The sequence below is a fragment of the Salvelinus fontinalis genome, chromosome 39, assembly GCF_029448725.1.
Source record: "Salvelinus fontinalis isolate EN_2023a chromosome 39, ASM2944872v1, whole genome shotgun sequence".
Classification (NCBI taxonomy): Eukaryota; Metazoa; Chordata; class Actinopteri; order Salmoniformes; family Salmonidae; genus Salvelinus; species Salvelinus fontinalis.
In genome coordinates, this window is record NC_074703.1 from 21875253 (window position 1) to 21895372 (window position 20120).

General features: G+C 40.8%; 1 protein-coding gene across 1 annotated transcript in view; it reads left to right on the forward strand.

Annotated features, from left to right (window-relative positions):
- LOC129838501 (protein phosphatase 1H-like) overlaps positions 1-20120 on the forward strand; it is a 60036-nt gene that overhangs the window by 11849 nt on the left and 28067 nt on the right. The window contains exons 2-3 of the mRNA XM_055905498.1: positions 10547-10715; positions 13486-13842. Of these exons, the coding sequence (XP_055761473.1) occupies positions 10547-10715; positions 13486-13842 (526 nt within the window). The remainder of the gene's footprint in view (positions 1-10546; positions 10716-13485; positions 13843-20120) is intronic.

The window sequence follows — 20120 nt, forward strand, 5'->3', positions numbered from 1 at the left end:
GAACAGTGCTTCGATTTCAGATTTTCCACTTCCTGTCAGGAAGTTTTCTGCAAAAGGAGTTCTGTTTTACTCACAGATATAATTCAAACGGTTTTAGAAACTAGAGAGTGTTTTCTATCCAATAGTAATAATAATATGCATATTGTACGAGCAAGAATTGAGTACGAGGCCGTTTAAATTGGGCACGATTTTCCCCCAAAGTGAAAACAGCGCCCTCTGTCCTCAACGCCCTCTGTCCTCATGTTATCAGACTATCATCTGATGAAGTTGTTTCTTGGTTAGTGACTATTTATATCTTTATTTGGTCGAATTTGTGATAGCTACCTATGCAGTAAAAAAATTGTGAAAATATGCGGTTGGGTCTTTTGCTATCGTGGTTAGCTAATAGAAATACATATTGTGTTTTCCCTGTAAAACATTTTAAAAATCGGAAATGATGGCTGGATTCACAAGATGTGTATCTTTCATCTGGTGTCTTGGACTTGTGAAGTTAACTTATGTATGGAATACTATGTGATAAGTGCATGTGTAACCGTATCCAAAGTATGCTAATGTTTGGTGTGAATGCATTTGGGAAGTGGTGTAAAGTACTTCAGTGAAAATACTTTAAAGTACTACTTAAGTATTTTTTGGGGGATATCTGTACATTACTTTACTATTTATACTTTTGGCAACTTTTACTTCACTACATTCCAAAATATAATAATGTACTCTTTACTCTATACATTTTCCCTTACACCCAAAAGTACTCGTATACATTTTGACAGGAAAATTGTCAAATTCACACACTTATCAAGAGAACATCCCTGGTCATCTCTACTGCATCTGATCTGGCAGACTCACTAAACACAAATGCTTTGTTTGTAAATTATGGCGCGCTGCATTTTTACTGGCTTTTGGCCAAGTGGGATGTTAGCGTCCCACTAATCCCAGAGAAGTTAATTTATTAAAAAAATAATATCACATTTACATAAGTATTCAGACCCGTTACTCAGTAATTAGTTGAAGCACCTTTGGCAGTGATTACCGCATCGAGACTTCTTGGGTATGAAGCTACAAACTTGGCACACCTGTATTTGGGGAGTTTCTCCCATTCTTCTCTGCAGATCCTCTCAAGCGCTGTCAGGTTGGATGGGGAGCGTTGCTGCACAGCTATTTTCAGAAGCCACTCCTGTGTTGTCTTGGCTGTGTGCTTACGGTCGGCGAGCCGCTGGCTAGCGTGTTGGAGTGTGCCCCTGGCTACCCATCAATAAAAATAACAAAAAATTGTACCGTCTGGTTTAATATAAGGAATTTGAAATTATTTATTTACTTTTACTCAAGTATGAGAATTTAGTACTTTTTCCACGACTGGATGTGGCTGGGGGTGATAGCGTTTCTTTCACGTGACCCATCAATTTAGACAAGTGTGTCTGGGTAAGTGTCATCTAATAACTATAAAATATTTATATCCGGACAATTTCTGTTTACCTGTAATTTTCCCTTATTGTAGGCTACTACTTTTACCACTTTTAGTCTTAATCTTTACTACACTACTCACTGTTTATCACATGACCTCACATGTGAATCCTTAAAGAGATGGGTGGGGCTGGCTTAAGAGGGTGTGAACTATGCTGAATGGGTGTGAATCCTTAAAGAGATGGGTGAGGCTGGCACCCATCTATATTTATTCGATTAAGACAAGTTTGTAGCTTCATACCCAAGAAGTCTCGATGCTGTAATTGCTGCCAAAGGTGCTTCAACTAATTACTGAGTAAAGGGTCTGAATAGTTACGTAAATGTGATATTCTGTTTTTAAATAAATGAACAAAGATTTCTAAAAACCTGTTTTTGCTTTGTCATTATGGAGTATTGTGAGAAGAAAAAAACGATTGAATACATTTTAGAATAAGGCTGTAACGTGGATGTGGAAAAAGTCAAGGGGTCTGAATACTTAGGCAGACACCATCTAGAAAGCTTACACTAACAAATTGCTGTACATTTCTAACAAAAAATGTAGTTAGCTACTGTAATTATATATTACAGTACTGTAAAGAGCAATGCATTGTGGGGGCTCAATGGCATTCCGCTACTCCTCTGTAACATATTTTGTGGCGTGCTTTGTATGAGGCTATATTTGTTGTACCCGTTAGTGTGAATGCTGTACCCCACAGAATACAGAGCAATACCATATTTTTTCTAATCTAAAATCTTTGATCTGCAAATCTACAGTAACTTCCTGGCTACTGTGCTTCCAGTAATTTGCTCTAATTCAATAGCACCACACAGAATACAGTACCATACTGTATTTTCTGAGTGCCAAAAACATTTTGTGGGTGCATGATATTGTTGTTTCTGCCTCATTAATATGTTTTGAGGCGTGCCTTGTAAGAGGCTATATTTGTTGCGCTTTTAGTGAGAGTGTTGTACCAATTGAACAGAAATGTGGTAGTAGTTCTCTAACAATGTAATGTGTATAAGGGACATATCAGAGTGGCAGCAAGACTCAAATCTTTAATGGCTTGAGTGTTTAGTCCCTGCCACTTTAGAAGCCTTTGTTAAGACCTTTACAAGTGCAAGTGATATAAAGCACCACATATTATTGGTATGCTGTAATATATGATTACATATTCACTGTTAGCAATTGCTGTAATTTTTTTACATGACAATTTAACAAAGTACTGTATTGCTGTTTTGGTGTATATTTACTGTAGCATTCTGTAAATTACGGTGCACAGTGGACACATTTTGTGAGAGGGGAAAGAATTGCTGGCTCATTAACCTATTTCGAAGCGTGCCTTGTAAGTGGCGCTATTTGTTGCAACCATCAGTAAGAATCATGTACCAATTTTAATTATATATAGTAGTAGTGCCCTAACACTTTTGTATGGTTATAGGGGACAGATCGAAATGTCAGCGAGGTTTAAAACCTTTAAGTTGAGTGGTTTGCTCTGTAATCACAGCCAGTTTGGCTTTGTTTAGGCCTCTATAACTGCAAGTGGTAGTAAAACGAAATATTCTGTAATATACAAATGCCTAATATCTAACCTGCTTGCACCAATCCCATGTAATTACAGTCAACTACTGTTAAATACTAATATTAAGTAGCATTTAATTTCTAAAAGTATAGTAGGATAATTTTACACTATTGTGATGTCTTTTTAATCAACCTTAGTGTAATGCACTGATTATAAATTGATTTGGACAAGAGCGTCTGCTAAATTATGTAATGGGAGGAGGGCTGATAATCGGCAGTAATGAGTAATATGACAATTTGACTGTCTGATCTGGAAGAAACTGTGGGGTTCATCCAGACTACTCCATACCATTGTTTTTCTCCCTGTGGCCTTCTTGGAGAACAGCCACTAGAGTAATCACATTGTGGCATAGCATCCCTAAGACTCATTGAAGAGGAGAGAAGTGTTTGACTGACAGAGGTGACACTATCTCTCTCGCTCTCGCTCTGTCTGACCCTTGGGTGATTTTCACACACACAAAGACACACACACACACTCACACTCACACACAGTGAACAAGGTTTCTGCTCTGAGCAGTAGATCATGAGTATGGGTGATGCTGCTACATTTGCAGAGCAGACACCCACAGACTGGTGCTACAGTGAGGTGCAAAAGTATTTGAACAGTGACAGTTTTTTGTTGTTGTTTTGGCTTTCTACCCCAGCACTTTGGATTTGAAATTATACAATGAGTATAACTATAAGTGCAGACTGTCAGCTTTAATTTGAGGGTATTTCCATCCATATCGGGTGAACCATAAAAATATACAGCACTTTTTTTTCATAGTCCCCCCATTTTAGGGAACCAAAAGTATTTGGTCAAATTCACGTATACATATAAAAAATATATAGATTTAACTAGGCAAGTCAGTTAAGGACAAATTCTTATTTACAATGACGGCCTACCCCGAACATGCTGGGCCAATTGTGCACAGCCCTATGGGACTACCAATCACAGCCGGATGTGATGCAGTCTGGATTCAAACCAGGGACTGCAGTGAGGCCTCTTGCACTGAGATGCAGTGCCTTAGACAGCTGCGCCCCTCGCGAGCCCACATAATAAACTTAGCCAAAAGTTTATTATTTGGTCCCATATTCCTAGCACGCAATGACTACATCAAGCTTGTGACTGTACAAACTTATTGGATGCATTTGTGATTTGTTTAGGTTGTGTTTCAGAATATTTTCTGCCCAATAGTAAATAATGTATTGTGTCATTTTTGAGTCACTTTTATTGTAAATAAGAATAGAATATGTTTCTGAACACTTCTACGTTAATGTGGATGCTACCATGATTCTGGATAATCCTGAATGAATTGTGAATTTTGATGAGTGAGAAAGTTAGAGGCACAAAGATCATACCCCCAAGACATGCTAGGATAGCATTTTGGGGGGGGATATGATACAATATGTATGCCTCTGTAGCTAGATTTTCATGTGAATATTCTAAAATCCACATGAAGAAGATATGCAATTTTTCCCACCAGTGGGGTGTTTCCAGCAAACCGACTTGTTGCAGATAAAAGTCAGTGTGTGATGACATAGTCCACACAAAATGTACTTTTTTGCTTAAGTTTTCATATGCCGAATACAAATCTAAAGTTCAATGTGTTTCCATCGCATTTGTCACAGAAACTGTTGCTTTAAATAGCAAATGTGTCTACTCTGGTGTTGACACGTGCACTCTTGCCAACAGCTCGCAGATACAGTGCGTGAAGGCTGTGCGGATAGGCTAGCCTACATGATGAGATTTATTATGGATAAGAGAGAAAATGTTTGTTTTTGTCAAATGGCAGTCAAGCATCGATCAATATGTCACCAGAATAAGACCCTCAATATTTATTGGAAAGGAGCATCAACATCGCCGTGCACTTTCACCTCCCTGTGAAGTTCATCATAACTTATTTAATCTGTAGCATAATAAACTGCATGATTTTCTGAGTTGTAGTGGGAGGACCACACACCATATCATCACATGACTCCAAGTTTATTTCAATATGATGGTTATTATATCCATATTTGCCTATAAAGGCATTTTCACCGCCATTTCTCGCATAATTCATTTTACTGACACAAAAAGATCCCACCATGTCCAACGATCAAATGGACCGAAATTTCCTGTTTCCATCACAGCTGTCATAATATTTGTTTTTTATATACGGTATGACTTTACTCGCATAAAAACTGTGGATGGAAACATGGTTTGTAACTTTCTCACTCCTCACTCCTTCTCACCCAACCTCTCCCTTCTCCCTGTCTGTGTCAACCAACCTCTCCCTTCTCCCTGTCTGTTTCAACCAACCTCTCCCTTCTCCCTGTCTGTTTCAACCAACCTCTCCCTTCTCCCTGTCTGTTTCAACCAACCTCTCCCTTCTCCCTGTCTGTTTCAACCAACCTCTCCCTTCTCCCTGTCTGTGTCAACCAACCTCTCCCTTCTCCCTGTCTGTGTCAACCAACCTCTCCCTTCTCCCTGTCTGTTTCAACCAACCTCTCCCTTCTCCCTGTCTGTTTCAACCAACCTCTCCCTTCTCCCTGTCTGTGTCAACCAACCTCTCCCTTCTCCCTGTCTGTGTCAACCAACCTCTCCCTTCTCCCTGTCTGTTTCAACCAACCTCTCCCTTCTCCCTGTCTGTTTCAACCAACCTCTCCCTTCTCCCTGTCTGTGTCAACCAACCTCTCCCTTCACCAACCTCTCCCTTCTCCCTGTCTGTGTCAACCAACCTCTCCCTTCTCCCTGTCTGTGTCAACCAACCACTCCCTTCTCCCTGTCTGTTTCACCCCACCTCTCCCTTCTTCCTGTCTGTTTCAACCAACCTCTCCCTTCTCCCTGTCTGTTTCAACCAACTTCTCCCTGTCTGTTTCAACCAACCTCTCCCTTCTCCCTGTCTGTTTCAACCAACCTCTCCCTTCTCCCTGTCTGTGTCAACCAACCTCTCCCTTCTCCCTGTCTGTTTCAACCAACCTCTCCCTTCTCCCTGTCTGTTTCAACCAACCTCTCCCTTCTCCCTGTCTGTTTCAACCAACCTCTCCCTTCTCCCTGTCTGTTTCAACCAACCTCTCCCTTCTCCCTGTCTGTTTCAACCAACCTCTCCCTTCTCCCTGTCTGTTTCAACCAACCTCTCCCTTCTCCCTGTCTGTGTCAACTAACCTGCCCCTTCTTCCTGTCTGTCTCCACTAATCCTCCTCTTCTGATCAAACATTGGCAGTATTTCTATTTTAGTATTTTACATGTATTTGAAATATGTATTTAAATTACTTCTAAGTATTTTGTAATTTGAGTAACATTGGGCTGAACAACACTTCAATGTATTTTATAGCATGGTACTTTCGGTAGCTGTAATTTCTTTTATATATAGCAGTTCATATTTTGTGGCTCCCTTTCACCCTGCATTGGTATCAGAAGTCTGATGGCACTATGGTATGATAAGAGTGTCTTCTAAATGAACAAAATAAAAAAAGTATATGTAAAATTGAACAATTGCAAAGCATGCTGAGTATTATTCTAATGAGCTCCACCCTCAAACAAGGCCAATAATAATACCCAGTGTACATTGCTGTTCATTTAGGTATCTTCATTTTCACACATACATTTACATCTTGGTCATTTAGCAGACACTCTTTTCCAGAGTGCATTCAACTAAGATAGATAAATAACAACATATCACAGTCATAGCAATAAAAACGTTAATGTAGACTGTTGTTACTGGTATGCCATCAAGCCCTGGGGTTTTTCCAGATTGTAAGGATTTAATAGCCTCAAAAAGTTTTTCCTCTGTAATTTGGCCTTCGCACTGATCTTTCTGTACATTTGTTATTTTTCAATATTTTAGTATTATTTGGAAATCATTTGTTACTGTAATCTTTATTCAATGGGAGAGGATGAGATAGAAAAGAGAACATCTGCTTAAAATATTTTGCTTCCTCTTTTAAAATATAATTTGGACAATCATAGATGACTCTTCAGTAACGAGTTTCTGCAAATTATTTTTGTTAGCGTTCCTGTGTTGGAGATTCAGGAAGAATGTTGTGTATTTTTCTCCATATTCCCTCCAGTTTGCTTTATTTTTGTAATAGATTACATTTAGATCGTTCTTGAATAAGTTCCTCAAGTTCTTTTTGTTTTTCTTCTGACTTATTTTGTATCTCTGTAGTATCCTTTTTATTGCCATCTACCTGTACTATTAGTTCATGTATTTCCCTTGTTAGTCTTGTCTCTTTAGCCAGAAACTTGTTTTTTTATTATTGATGAATATTGAATTGAATGACCTCTGAAGGTACATTTGAAGATATCCCAAACAATAAGTGGATTTGCTGTTCCTATATTATACTGGAAAAATTCAGTTATACATTTTTTGTCTAATTTAAAAATAAATTGTCCTCCAGTAAACTTTGATTAAATTTCCAATATCCCCGTCCACATGGAAATTCTATAAGAGTTATGTGAGGGCCAATTAGAGGATGATCCGATCGCATTCTGTCTCCTATTGAAACTTTTTTAACCTTTGATGCAAGAGAGAAAGAGACAAGAAGGTAGTCAAGACGACTAGCTTGATTAAGTCTCCTCCATGTATATCTCACTAGGTCTGGATTTTTTAGTCTCCAAATATCCACTATTTCTAATGTGTCCATAATATTTATGATTTCGTTAAGGGCACGGTGATGATAGTTTGTAGAGTGATTTCCTTTATGGTCCATTAAGGTGCTTAACATCCTACCATAATTATTTGATAATTTGTTGCCTGTGGGTTCAATAAATTGGTATAAATATTTTCGAAGAAGTATGGATCATCCTGATTTGGACCATATAGATTAATGAGCCAAATCTATTTTTCGATGACTTTCATATTCAAAAAGATCATTCCTAACTATTTGTACGTTCAGATCGAAGTTTATGTTAATTATTTCATCACACCTTTTGAGTTCGTTTGTCCATGACAAAAAATTATTTCACCATCCCATTCCTTTTCCCACGCAACTTCATCTAAGGATGTAGAGTGAGTTTCCTGTAAACAGTATATGTTATATTCCTTTTCCTTTAGCCATGTAAAGACTGAACTTCTTTTTCTATAATCTGCTAAACCGTTACAATTATAACTGGCTATACTTATTTCACCCCTTACCACAACTAGATACTTTTTTCAGTCTAAATTGACCATAATTAGTGCTTGTACTGTCATCAGAGGTATTATGAAGGTCAAAACTAGAGCTTTCAAATGTCTGATATTTAGAACTCAAGAAATAGGTTCTAGCAATATATGTTTTATTCCCTTGCCTGTTTTCCTGTAAGCCAATGCCACAGATGTTTGAAAAGTGAGACAAAATATTATGTGTGTAGTAAATCTGAGTAAGTTGATGTGTATGATATTGGATGTGATTTAGTGAGAGTGTGTACGATGTCTGTATAAGAGTAAGACTATAATGTGTGCTGTCCAAATAAATAATAACCCTGCCAATTTGCATGGTTGAGTGTCTATGTGTGTAACATGTAGTGCGTATAGCCTTAATATTCATGGTGATAATTGTAATCAATATCGTATCACCATCATAGTTGCAATTAAATGTGCTAAGGTAAAAGGATGAAAACTCATGAAAGAACTCTTAGATGGCATCTCCCTATAGGGGAAGGATGAGTCAGAGCTGTGCGTTTGCACGCTCATGTTTATCATCTGTTGCCTGTACGGCTGTAACTTCTGGACGCTTTTCCAAGACCAGTTAATTTTTTCCCCTGCTACACTCCTAGAAACAAAGGTTTAGATTTGTTCTTAAAGGGGTACAAACACTAGTCACTGTAGTGGTACCGTGTAAGATACACCTTTGTACCTTTAGTTATAGGTACATAATACTTCAGATATTTCCTTTCTTACATATAGTCCACAGGTACAGAATAATGCCTTTTATAATAGGTACATTTTGCCTTTGTAGGGTACCACCACAGTGAAAGAGCCATTTATTTATTGTAAATGGCAAAAATGTACCTGTGACCACTCTACCATAGACCACTTAAACTGATACAACACTTCCACTAACGGTTGGCAAAAAATAACTGACTGAAAGCCACGCCTCCAATATAATTTCCCAGTGTGCCTTGCCTTTTCAAGTGAATTGTTAATTTCCACCCATAACAGTTTGTTTGTGACGGTTCTTAATTCGTTAATTTTCAGTCCTGTGGCCTGAGTGAGTTTCTAGACAAACAGCATTCAAATGTAACTCTTTATGACAAATTGCATAGCTCATAAGGCCTTATTTTGAGGCCTAGTTTTACCCTAATTCAGTGGCCTGAAACTCATGGTTTACAGGTCAGATCAGGCTTGTAAGTAGTTACCCTACCTGCAAGCCACATTATTCTGGATTACAAAGTGATGTGTAATTCCTATTGGACTCCAGCCAGAGTTAGGCTATCCAACAGTTGGAATTTGTATGACTGCCAGCGTTAAAAACATACAGGAGAGTACCTAAGCCATTTAAACTGGAACTATTTCAGTAACGGGTGCAAAATATCCGACTAACTGATTGGATTAGTTGAGAAAAATGTATGTTATTTATCTTTGTGTAGCATAAGATTAATCAATGTATATGCAAAAGCACAGATATTCAAAACATTTAAAATCTACCTTATATAGAGCATGCTGGGAAATACATATTTGCCTTTTAAGATATCGCCACAGTGACAAAGCTGTTAGTTCCTTTTAAGTGGAATAAAGTCCTCGTTGTACTTTATGATGGATATTGAGGGTTCACAAAATATGTTTGTACCCTGGGAAACAGAAATGTACCGTCACCTTGGAGTGTGATTGTTCCATTTTTATATTCAAAATATTGGTCACAGAAATGTACCATTTATACTAGATTATCCATACAAGTACCCAAAAGGATACCAAACAGAGCGTTGTGAGATCATTGTGTGCCTCTGAAGGTACATGATGTGTATTTTGTACAACCGGGCTCAGTTTTTAAAATATTATCTAATCGGATTCGGCACTCGGCACTCGGATAGGATTAAATGCATAGACATACAATGAATAGAATGGGCGTATCGTTGACTAGAATTGGGACACCCATTCTATTCATTATATTTCTATGCATTTAATCCTATCCAATTCCTGAAATCCAAATCAGAAAACTTTTGGAAAACTTGGCCAAGGGAACTATTTGTAGCCTAACCGTAGGGTGAAAAAAATTGGAGTTGAAGCGTTTTTGGATAATTGATGTTAAAGGTTTAAAAATTGCATGTTTATTAAAACCCTTTTTTTCAATAAATTATTCAGTTGTTTGAAAACCCTGTTTGTAAGCTTTTAAATTATATCAACGTCTAATGGTAGGGTGGGGAATGCAAAATGGTTCAACTTTGAGCACCTCTATATCCTTAATGTTTTGTCATTCAGTTAAAAAATGTAACTTTCTGACCAATTCTACGCATGGCAAGTTTTGTTCAAATCAAATGGGGTGCGGTCAAAAAGTGATTACAATTAAATAGAATGACCCCTTACCTTAATTTCTAAGAGTGTAAGTAGCTAATCCTGTGTGTTTGGTATGTGCTCCCCTCTCCTCCAGGGTGATAAACGCAGGTAAGAGTTCCCTGAATGAGGACCAGGCGTGTTGTGAGGTGGTGGTGGTGAGAAAGAGACCAGGAGACTCCACCACCCCCATTAAGACCCCCACCGCCAAGAGAAGATCCTCGCTGCCCAACGGAGAAGGCCTGGGGTTGAAGGAGAACAGCGCTGTGAGAGACAGAGGCAAACACACACAGGCAGACACACGCATGGGTGCCCATACATGTACAGTGCATTCGGAAAGTATTCAGACCCCATGACTTTTTCCAAATTTTGTTACGCAACAGCCTTATTCTAAAATGTAATAAATAAAAAAATATCCCTCATCAATCTACACACAATACCCCATAATGACAAAACAAAAACAGCTTTTTAGAAATTTTGCAAATGTATTAAAAATAAAAAACAGAAATACCTTATTTGCATAAGTATTCAGAGCCTTTGCTATGATACTCAAAATTGAGCTCTGGTGCCTACTGTTTCCATTGATCATCCTTAAGATGTTTCTACAATTTGATTGGTGTCCACCTGTGGTAAATTAATTTGATTGAACATGATTTGGAAAGGCACACACCTGTCTATATAAGGTCTCACAGTTGACAGTGCATGTCAAAGCAGTAACCAAGCCATGAGGTCAAAGGAATTGTCCGTAGAGCTCCAAGACAGGATTGTGTCGAGGCACAGATCTGGGGAAGGGTACCAAAACATTTCTGCAGGTCCAAAAGAAGGTCTCAAAGAACACAGCATCTTCCATCATTCTTAAATGGAAGAAGTTTGGAACAACCAAGACTCTTCCTAGAGCTGGCCGCCAGGCCAAACTGAGCAATCGGGGGAGAAGGGCCTTGGTCAGGGAGGTGACCAAGAACCCGATGGTCACTCTGACAGAGCTCCAGAGTTCCTCTGTGGAGAAGGGAGACCCTTCCAGAAAGATAACAATCTCTGCAGCACTCCACCAATCAGGCCTTTATGTGGTCAGACAGAAGCAGCTCCTCAGTAAAAGGCACATGACAGCCTGCTTGGAGTTTGCCAAAAGGCACCTAAATACTCTCATCACCATGAGAAACAAGATTCTCTGGTCTGATGAAACCAAGATTGAACTCTTTGGCCTGAATGCCAAGCGTCACTTCTTCACCAACCATACTGTGACGCATGGTGGTTGCAGCATTATGCTTAGGGGATGTTTTTCAGCGACAAGGACTCTGAGACTAGTCAGGATCGAGGGAAAGATGAGCAAAGTACAGCGAGATCCTGGATGAAAACTTTCTCCAGAGCGCTCAGGACCTCAGACTGGGGCAAAGGTTCACCTCCCAACAGGACAAAGACCCTAAGCACAGCCAAGACAATGCAGGAGTGGCTTCGGGACAAGTCTCCTAATGTCCTTGAGTGGCCCAGCCAGAGCCCGGACTTGAACCACGATCAAACATCTCTGGAAAGACCTGAAAATAGCTGTGCTGTGACGCTCCCCATCCAACCTCTCAGAGCTTTATGAGGATCTGCAGAGAAGAATGGGAGAAACTCCCCAAATACAGGTGTGCCAAGCTTGTAGCGTCATATCCAAGAAGACTTGAGATTGTAATCGCTGCCAAAGGTGCTTCAACAAAGTACTGAGTAAAGGGTCTGAACACTTATGGAAATGTGACATTTCTAAAAACCAGTTTTTTGCTTTGTCATTGTGGGGCATTGTGTGTAGATTGAGGGAAAAAAACTAGTCCATTTTAAAATAAGGCTGTAACTAAAAAAAAACATGGAAAAAGTCGAGTGGTCTGAATACTTTCTGAATGCTCTGTACATACACACACACACTCTCTCTGTCTCTCTTTCTCTGTCTCTCTCTCTCTCTCTCTCTTCCACACATTCTCTCTATCGATGCGTAAGCACACAGACACACTTGTCTCTTTCCTTTAATCCATGATACTGTTGAGATTTAACCCAGAGGCCATGCACATCCACTGGCCTTTCTTTTACTCAGAATCCTATACCTTCTCTAGAGAGGATGTCAGTGGTCTCTGATCTACTGCTTCCTGTGTTGCCTATTGCCCTGAGCAGGCCGGGGTGACTGTCACTCAGCCAGTGCCAGCAGGCACATCACAGCGCTGCTCAGTGATTGGTTTGACCTCTGTAGCGTACACATGTGTTTGGTCAGAGTGAGTCATGATGCGTTACTCCAGTATTGCTGTCTTACAGAGCGAGCTCGTTACATGACTCCTACAAAATTACAAAACAAACCGAAATATCTTAACACCAACATTTCAGCTTTGTTTTTCATTGCTCTTATCCACTCATGCAATACATTCCCTTCATCTTTTCTGACATAGTTTGAATGCTTTTGTATTTGAAGCAGCAGGGTACACATGTAACCTCCAGTTGTTTGATACCATAATTGCCTCTACTCTGACATAAGTGCCTCACCTTTTTTCACAGCTGTTGAACGGGGCAAACCCAGAGTGAGTGAGTGAGTGAGTGAGAGACCCATTTGATAACCCTCCCGAATGAAGGATGAACTGTGAATACCATGAACGTAATCATTTTAAACGAGATTAAGCATATTAATCTGACATGCTCCCGACGGCCACCTCCAGGAAAATATTTGATCAAATTAAACACACAATAGCCTCCTGAGTGGCGCAGTGGTCTAAGGCACTGCATCGCGTCATTACATACACCCTGGTTTGAATCCAGACTGTATCATAACCGGCCGTGATTGGGAGTCCCATAGGGTGGCGCAAAATTGGCCCAGCGTCGTCCGGGTTTGGCCGGTGTAGGCCATCACTGTAACTGACTTGCCTAGTTAAATAAACGTTACATTTATTATTTATTATTCTGATAGCAAATCAAGGCTATTGAAAAATAGACTACAAAGTATCCATTCTATTCTATTTCTAAGCAAACATATTTATATTGTACCCCCACCCCCCCACACACACACCCGCAACGCTACAGGACTCAGAGAGTCTGGTATTCTACTACTGGGCATTGTTCGACGGCCACGCCGGCTCCGGGGCTGCAGTAGCGGCCTCCAAGCTCCTCCAACACCACATCGTTGAGCATCTCCAGTCTGTCCTCGAGGTCCTAAGGAACCATGCCGTTTTACCGCCCACCATCTTCGGTGAAGAGTCCAACCACCACATGACCCCCGGGATCCACCGGGCCACCCTGACCCGGGCCGCGTCACTCCGTGGAGCCACTGGCGCCCCCAGCACCCCCTGCACCCCTCCACCACAGAGGTTCTTCACAGAGAAGAAGATCCAGCACGATAGCCTGGTGATGGGAGCCATGGAGAACGCCTTCAAGGAGATGGTGAGTACCTACCATGGCTGTTGTGTTGTGTAAATCTCAATGAGGCGCTATTGTTTGAGGGAGACTATCAGAGTTGCAGAGATGTTGCCTCTGTCCTGGTTAGATGTGCCTTGTAGGTATTTTTCCTCACAGACCTCTCCCTCCCTCCTCAACCCCGACCCCTCATCCCACCACCACCTTCACCCATTTCTAACTTATCTCGTCACAAATCCTCTTTCTATCCTCTCCATATCATTTCTTCACCATGTCTATTCATCTCATCACATCATCCAGGTCTCAATCCACACAGAGAATTGCCCACCATCTGGTGCAGTGTGACCATAGGCGGAAATCCCAGGGGGGACACGACCCCCCCATCCTTTGAAAAAATATGATTTGTCCCCCCCCAATATATCACTGTAAACATAACTATCTAATTTCAATAATATTAATATTACGCAATGAAAGCACTTGTGCTGATTATAGACACTTAATAGCGCGTTTTTAAGTTTCACAAGATTGCGACCCCCCCGCCCTTTGCCTCACAATGATTTGATCCACTGCCAGTTCTTTAGCTTGCAAGGTAATAGAGGGTTCGTATCTACTGTCCGAAAGGCACTCGATGTACGTAACTGACGTGAGGTAATCCAGTCAATCGCGCCATAGCAATGTATATATTTTTTTAATGTTGCAGGGTTCACACACTAGCTGAATTTGCAGAGCTAGCGCGCAAACTAAAGCAAACATTAACTATCAAGCTAGCTAGTACCTATTCCATTTATGTGGCGTCGTCAAAGATGGAATATTTGCTATCGTCAGTTTATTCCAAGATTAGCATGCAGCTGTAGTGCTTCAAAGTCCCTGTGATAAGGTTAGCGATAAACTGAAGTCCAAACTGAACAGAACTACACTCTCTTATACCATTGTCTTAAATATATTTAATGGTCTCGTTGCAAAAGCTAAATTGTCGCTAGTGAATTTTTTTTTTTTCACCTTTATTTATTAACCAGGTAGCAAAGATTATAGCAAACACCACAGAAACGGAATTGGTGCTCGCTAGCTTTGCAAATTCAGCTATTGTTGGAAGCCAGCCAATATGAAACAAACTATGTTAAAATTTCAAAACGTTGCAGCATGTGTTGTGTAAATGTGTGTGTGTGCAGCTAGACCGGCCAGCCAGCCAGGTAGAAAAATTTCAGAAAAAAGTTAAAAGACGGACATCAGAGTATTTTTCAGTACACCAAAACGCAAAGTAAGAACTCTAGTAGCCTAATATCTCAAAAATATCTCATAAGAAAGAAGTGAAATGCTAATGGAAATGTTTCACAATGATGTCATTAGGCAGAGCAGGCAACAGATGCCAGCAGCATACCACCCTGCATACCACTGCTGGCTTGCTTCTGAAGCTAAGCAGGGTTGGTCCTGGTCAGTCCCTGGATGGGAGACCAGATGCTGCTGGAAGTGGTGTTGGAGGGCCAGTAGGAGGCACTCTTTCCTCTGGTCTAAAAAAATATCCCAATGCCCCAGGGCAGTGATAGGGGACACTGCCCTGTGTAGGGTGCCGTCTTTCGAATGGGATGTTAAACGGGTGTCCTGACTCTCAGGTCATTAAAGATCCCATGGCACTTATCGTAAGAGTAGGGGTGTTAACCCTGGTGTCCTGGCTAAATTCCCAATCTGGCCCTCAAACCATCATGGTCTCTTAATAATCCCCAGTTTACAATTGGCTCATTCATCCCCCTCCTCTCCCCTGTAACTATTCCCCAGGTCGTTGCTGCAAATGAGAACGTGTTCTCAGTCAACTTACCTGGTAAAATAACGGTAAAATAAAAAAAATGGCACACAGACAGCAGAGTTGGGGACAGATATGCAGGGACAGACTGGCAGAGACAGGGAGTCTCAAGTAAGTTTGTTGAGTCTTTGTTTGGCAACATTATGAAAGGTTCTCAATTTTTTTGATTCGTAAAATAGGGACATAATTGGAAAATGCCATGGATACCCCCACTCAACTTAAACTGGTGACTAAACTAAGATTTGTTTAAGGCAATGGTATTGCTGTTGTTTTGGGTACCGGTAGTTAGGAGTACAGCAAACACCTTATTTCTTTTCTAGGAGACAGACTGTGAGTCAGTGAGGGTGGTGAAAGGGAAAGAGCCAAGGAGAGAGACTTCAGAGGACAGTGTCACAGCCACGGCAGGACCAGGTGTCACCCTTGTTGCCAGCAGCAGCAGTATAGGGGACAGTGGCACAGCATCGTCCAGTTACCTCAGTGATGGCACGAAACCATATCAGCCACACCCACAATTTATAGAACCGCAAACTCTTGCAAACAGAGTGTTGACGTTTCAAGAGAGATGGTTTCGCGATTTCCCCTGGCTACATTATAATCCATCAATAAAAGGAGTGTTGTGTTTTCACTGTAGCCAAGGGTTTTCAAGCCAGCCATCTTTTGGCCAAAGAGCAGATGCTGCCTTCATTAGTGCAGGATTTAGGAACTGGAGAAAAGCCATTGAAAAATGCACAGCACATCAAAACTGCCAAACCCACCACCACTTTGTAACTGTAACAGCACACCAGCTAAATCCAATCAGTGTCCAGTTATCCAGCGCGTGGGGTCAACAGCAGGAGGACGCAAGGCATTGCTTGATGAAAATTGTTAGTTCGGTGCGCCATGTAGTAAGACAGGGACAAGCCTTTAGAGGCCACACGGATGACAGTGGGAATTTATACCAGCTTTTGAAACTCAGGGCAGAAGAGGATGATCCCATTTTACTGAAGTGGTTAACAGAGCGTACCACAATGTACACAGGCCCCAAAGCACAGAATGAAATTCTGAACATCATGACCAATACAGTCATTCAAGGCATTGCAACTGAGATTAGGTCTCTTCCGATTGTACAATTTTGAGTAATTGTTGATGGTACTCAAGATGTCTCTGGTGCTGAACAGGAGAATGTCTGTCTGCGTTATGTTGACCATGACCTTGTCCCTCGCGAGGAGTTTATTGGGCTATACAGGGTGTCGGAGACAACAGGCGAGGGCATTGCGAAAGTGGCAACTGATGTGTTGTTGAGGCTCAATTTGCCTATGTCTGGCTTATGTGGGCAGAGTTACGATGGTGCCTCAAACATGGCAGGAAAATACACAGGTGCACAGGCAATTGTGAGGAGGCAGCAGCCCTTAGCCCTCTATGTCCATTGTGGAGCACACTGTGTAAATCTGATTACACAGGCTGGCTGCTCAGCCTCCCCACTGGTCCGGGACTCCCTTTCTTGGGTCCATCAGTTAAGTGTCCTCTATGGCCAGTCAGGAAAGTTTAAGAGCATGTTTGAATCAATTGCCACGTCCAAAGATACAAATCTGACCACCCTGAAACCCCTATGTCCAACAAGGTGGACTGTGCAGAATACTGCTATTAGAGCTGTGCTAGGGCAGTATGAGCGGGTACTCAGCAGCCTAGAGGAGATGGCAAAAGCTGCATCCAAGACAGCTTCAACTGCCAGTGGCTTATTCGAGCACTTCAGCAAAGACAAGACTGTGTTGGGCCTCACACTTGCCTCTGCTGTTCTTGGAGAGCTTGAATGTCTAAATATTTCACTGCAGAAGAAAACTCAGACTGTCTCTGGTATGCAGGCTGCAGTCGAGTGTGTGCGGTTATCTCTTAGGGGCAAAAGAAATGACGAAAGCTACCTTGCACTGTATGAGAAAGCAACAACTTTGATTGACTCTATTGAATCCATTGAATCCATTGAGACGCACTCAAGACGATTTGCTGGCAAAGCAGTGGATCACTATAGGGCAGAATTTTTTAAAGTGTTGGATGGTGTGGAGGTTCAGTTTGGCGACCGTTTTGACCAGGACAGTCTAAACGTCCTGCACAAGTTGAAAGGGCGCTTCTCACGGGGGAGTTGGATGAGTCTCTAGATCAGTACCCTGAGCTGAACATAGATTCTCTTTCAGTGCAGATCCCTCTCTTTCACAACAAATACCCCTGTAGCAGCAGTGGAGAGGCAGCAGAGGTCCTTAGGAGGCTTCCAGTGGAGGTACGGGGGTTGTTTGACCAAGTTGAGGTGCTGATCAGAATTTTGTTTGTGGTGCCAGTGTCTTCATGTGAGGCTGAGAGGAGTTTCAGTGCACTCCGCAGGTTAGAGACTTGGCTACGGGCTAGCATGGGCCAAGAGAGACTGAACGGTGTAGTTGTCTGTAATGTACATAGAGACAGGCTGGACAGTCTCAAGAGGGAAAATATCTGCCAGCAATTTGTTGGATCCATTGAAACCCGCAAACATATGTCCGGTTCTTTTGTTCAGTAGTGTGTATAGCAGTGGTTCTCAACCTTTTTTGGGTACTGGAACCCCTGCATATTTTGAGGCAAGGCAGGCAAGGTTTTCAGCGGTCCTCAGGGACCACCACCCCCTCTATATTATATGTAAACTTTGTGGTACTGACTACATTCATTACACTTTTTTATTTCACGGACACCTTGCAATTAGTCCATGGACCCCTGTTTGAGAACCCCTGGTGTAATTGATATTTGTTCTTTTATTTAGTAGTTTTCGGTTTTTAGTACATGACAGTACACTTACAAATTATTTATTTCATGTTATTTTATTTAAAATTGCATACTTTGTGTGACATACTTGTCCATAGCTGCTGTTTGAAGAGTTGAGACACTGACTGAAGGATATTTTGTTTGATTTATTTGGGTTTTTCATTGAAGTAGTTATTTTGCTTTTAGAACTGTACTTATTTTAAGCTTTTTGTTCTTGTAAAGATATTGTAGTAGACTCAGGCCAGGTGCACATATTTAATGACTATATAAATGTATCACAAACTCAAATTAAAAGGTCAATTCAATACGGAGACCAACTTTGTGATGGTTCTCAATGGAGATTCTTTACGATGAGATCACACCATGTTCATTGTATTTATGAAAACTGCTCCCATACAGTGTACAGTACCATTGCCGCCTACTGGTCTTTCTTGATATTGCTGGTTGTAAGTACGAATACCTGCATACATACTGGACTGATAAGGAACACTGCTATAACTATTATTAGTAGTAGTATTATAATGATTTAAAAAAGTTGGGACAACCCTTCAGTTAACTACTGTACCTAACAATTATCCAGTAGTAGTGATTATGGTCCCTCAATATACATTTAACATATTACAACGTAGGCTGTGTTACAGCACTACTTTTGGTGTCCCCCTCAGGAATTGCTCCTGAGAAAATGTAATGTAATTGTCCCCTCCAAGGTTGATATCAGATTTTCGCCCCTGAGTGTGACATATGTATCAGTACATACAATGCTCAGCCTAACAATACAACTGATTGTCACTGAGTGTACTAAGACCTAATAAATTGATAGCTTCAGTTCCATCTGTATGTTTGACTTAGAGTAATTGATTATTGAACCATGTTATCAACCATCTAAATCGCTGTATTTCTTTAAAACAACTCAAATGTGATAGCTTCCTAGATTGTTTCCTCCTGTTGTCTTCCTGAGGATATGGCTTTATCTCTACTTTCTTTATCTATTCTTTATCATACTTGTGGTTTACATATCCTTAAAGGAGCAATCTGCAGTTCAAACAATAGCAAAGCGAACACCCCGCCACTGACTTGGTAAATAGCTGAGGGATGGGGCTGGAGAAATATAACCACTCTCAAATTCATAGACAGGACTATGGATGCAAGGACGGACCATTCACAAGATCAAAATGATAGTTTTAACGATGTTTTGAGGCTATACAGTGTTACTTTACAATTACTTTGTTTACAAACAAAGGAATAAAACAAGCGTATATTGTCGGTTCTGATGGCCTAGCACATTTGAACTAAGCTCTTGAGGCATTTATAAATGATGTTCTTTAGAAAATCTATCGCAGATTTCCACCAACTGATCTGACATCATATTCTTTAAAAGTACCAACGGACACTTTCAACTGGTTGAGAAAGTGAAATATTGTTCCATTCCCCAGCCTTTTGATGTTACCGTACTTTCTCTGTGGTAACACAAGGCTTTCCAAGAGTCCATTCTGTAGAGTGGAGAGAAATGGGGGAAAGGTATTTATGGGGGGTCATAAACCTCAGCCAACAGGGCAACTTCATGACACAACACAAATGATTAAGTGCATTTTATGCAACACATTCATATAAAATCCCAAGTGGCAGATAATTACAGTCAGAGATGGGCAGTATTTGTGTTGCATGTATTTGAGATATGTATTTCAGTTACTTCTAAGTATTTTGTCATTTGTAATACACTTGGCTGAACTACACCCCAATGTATTTT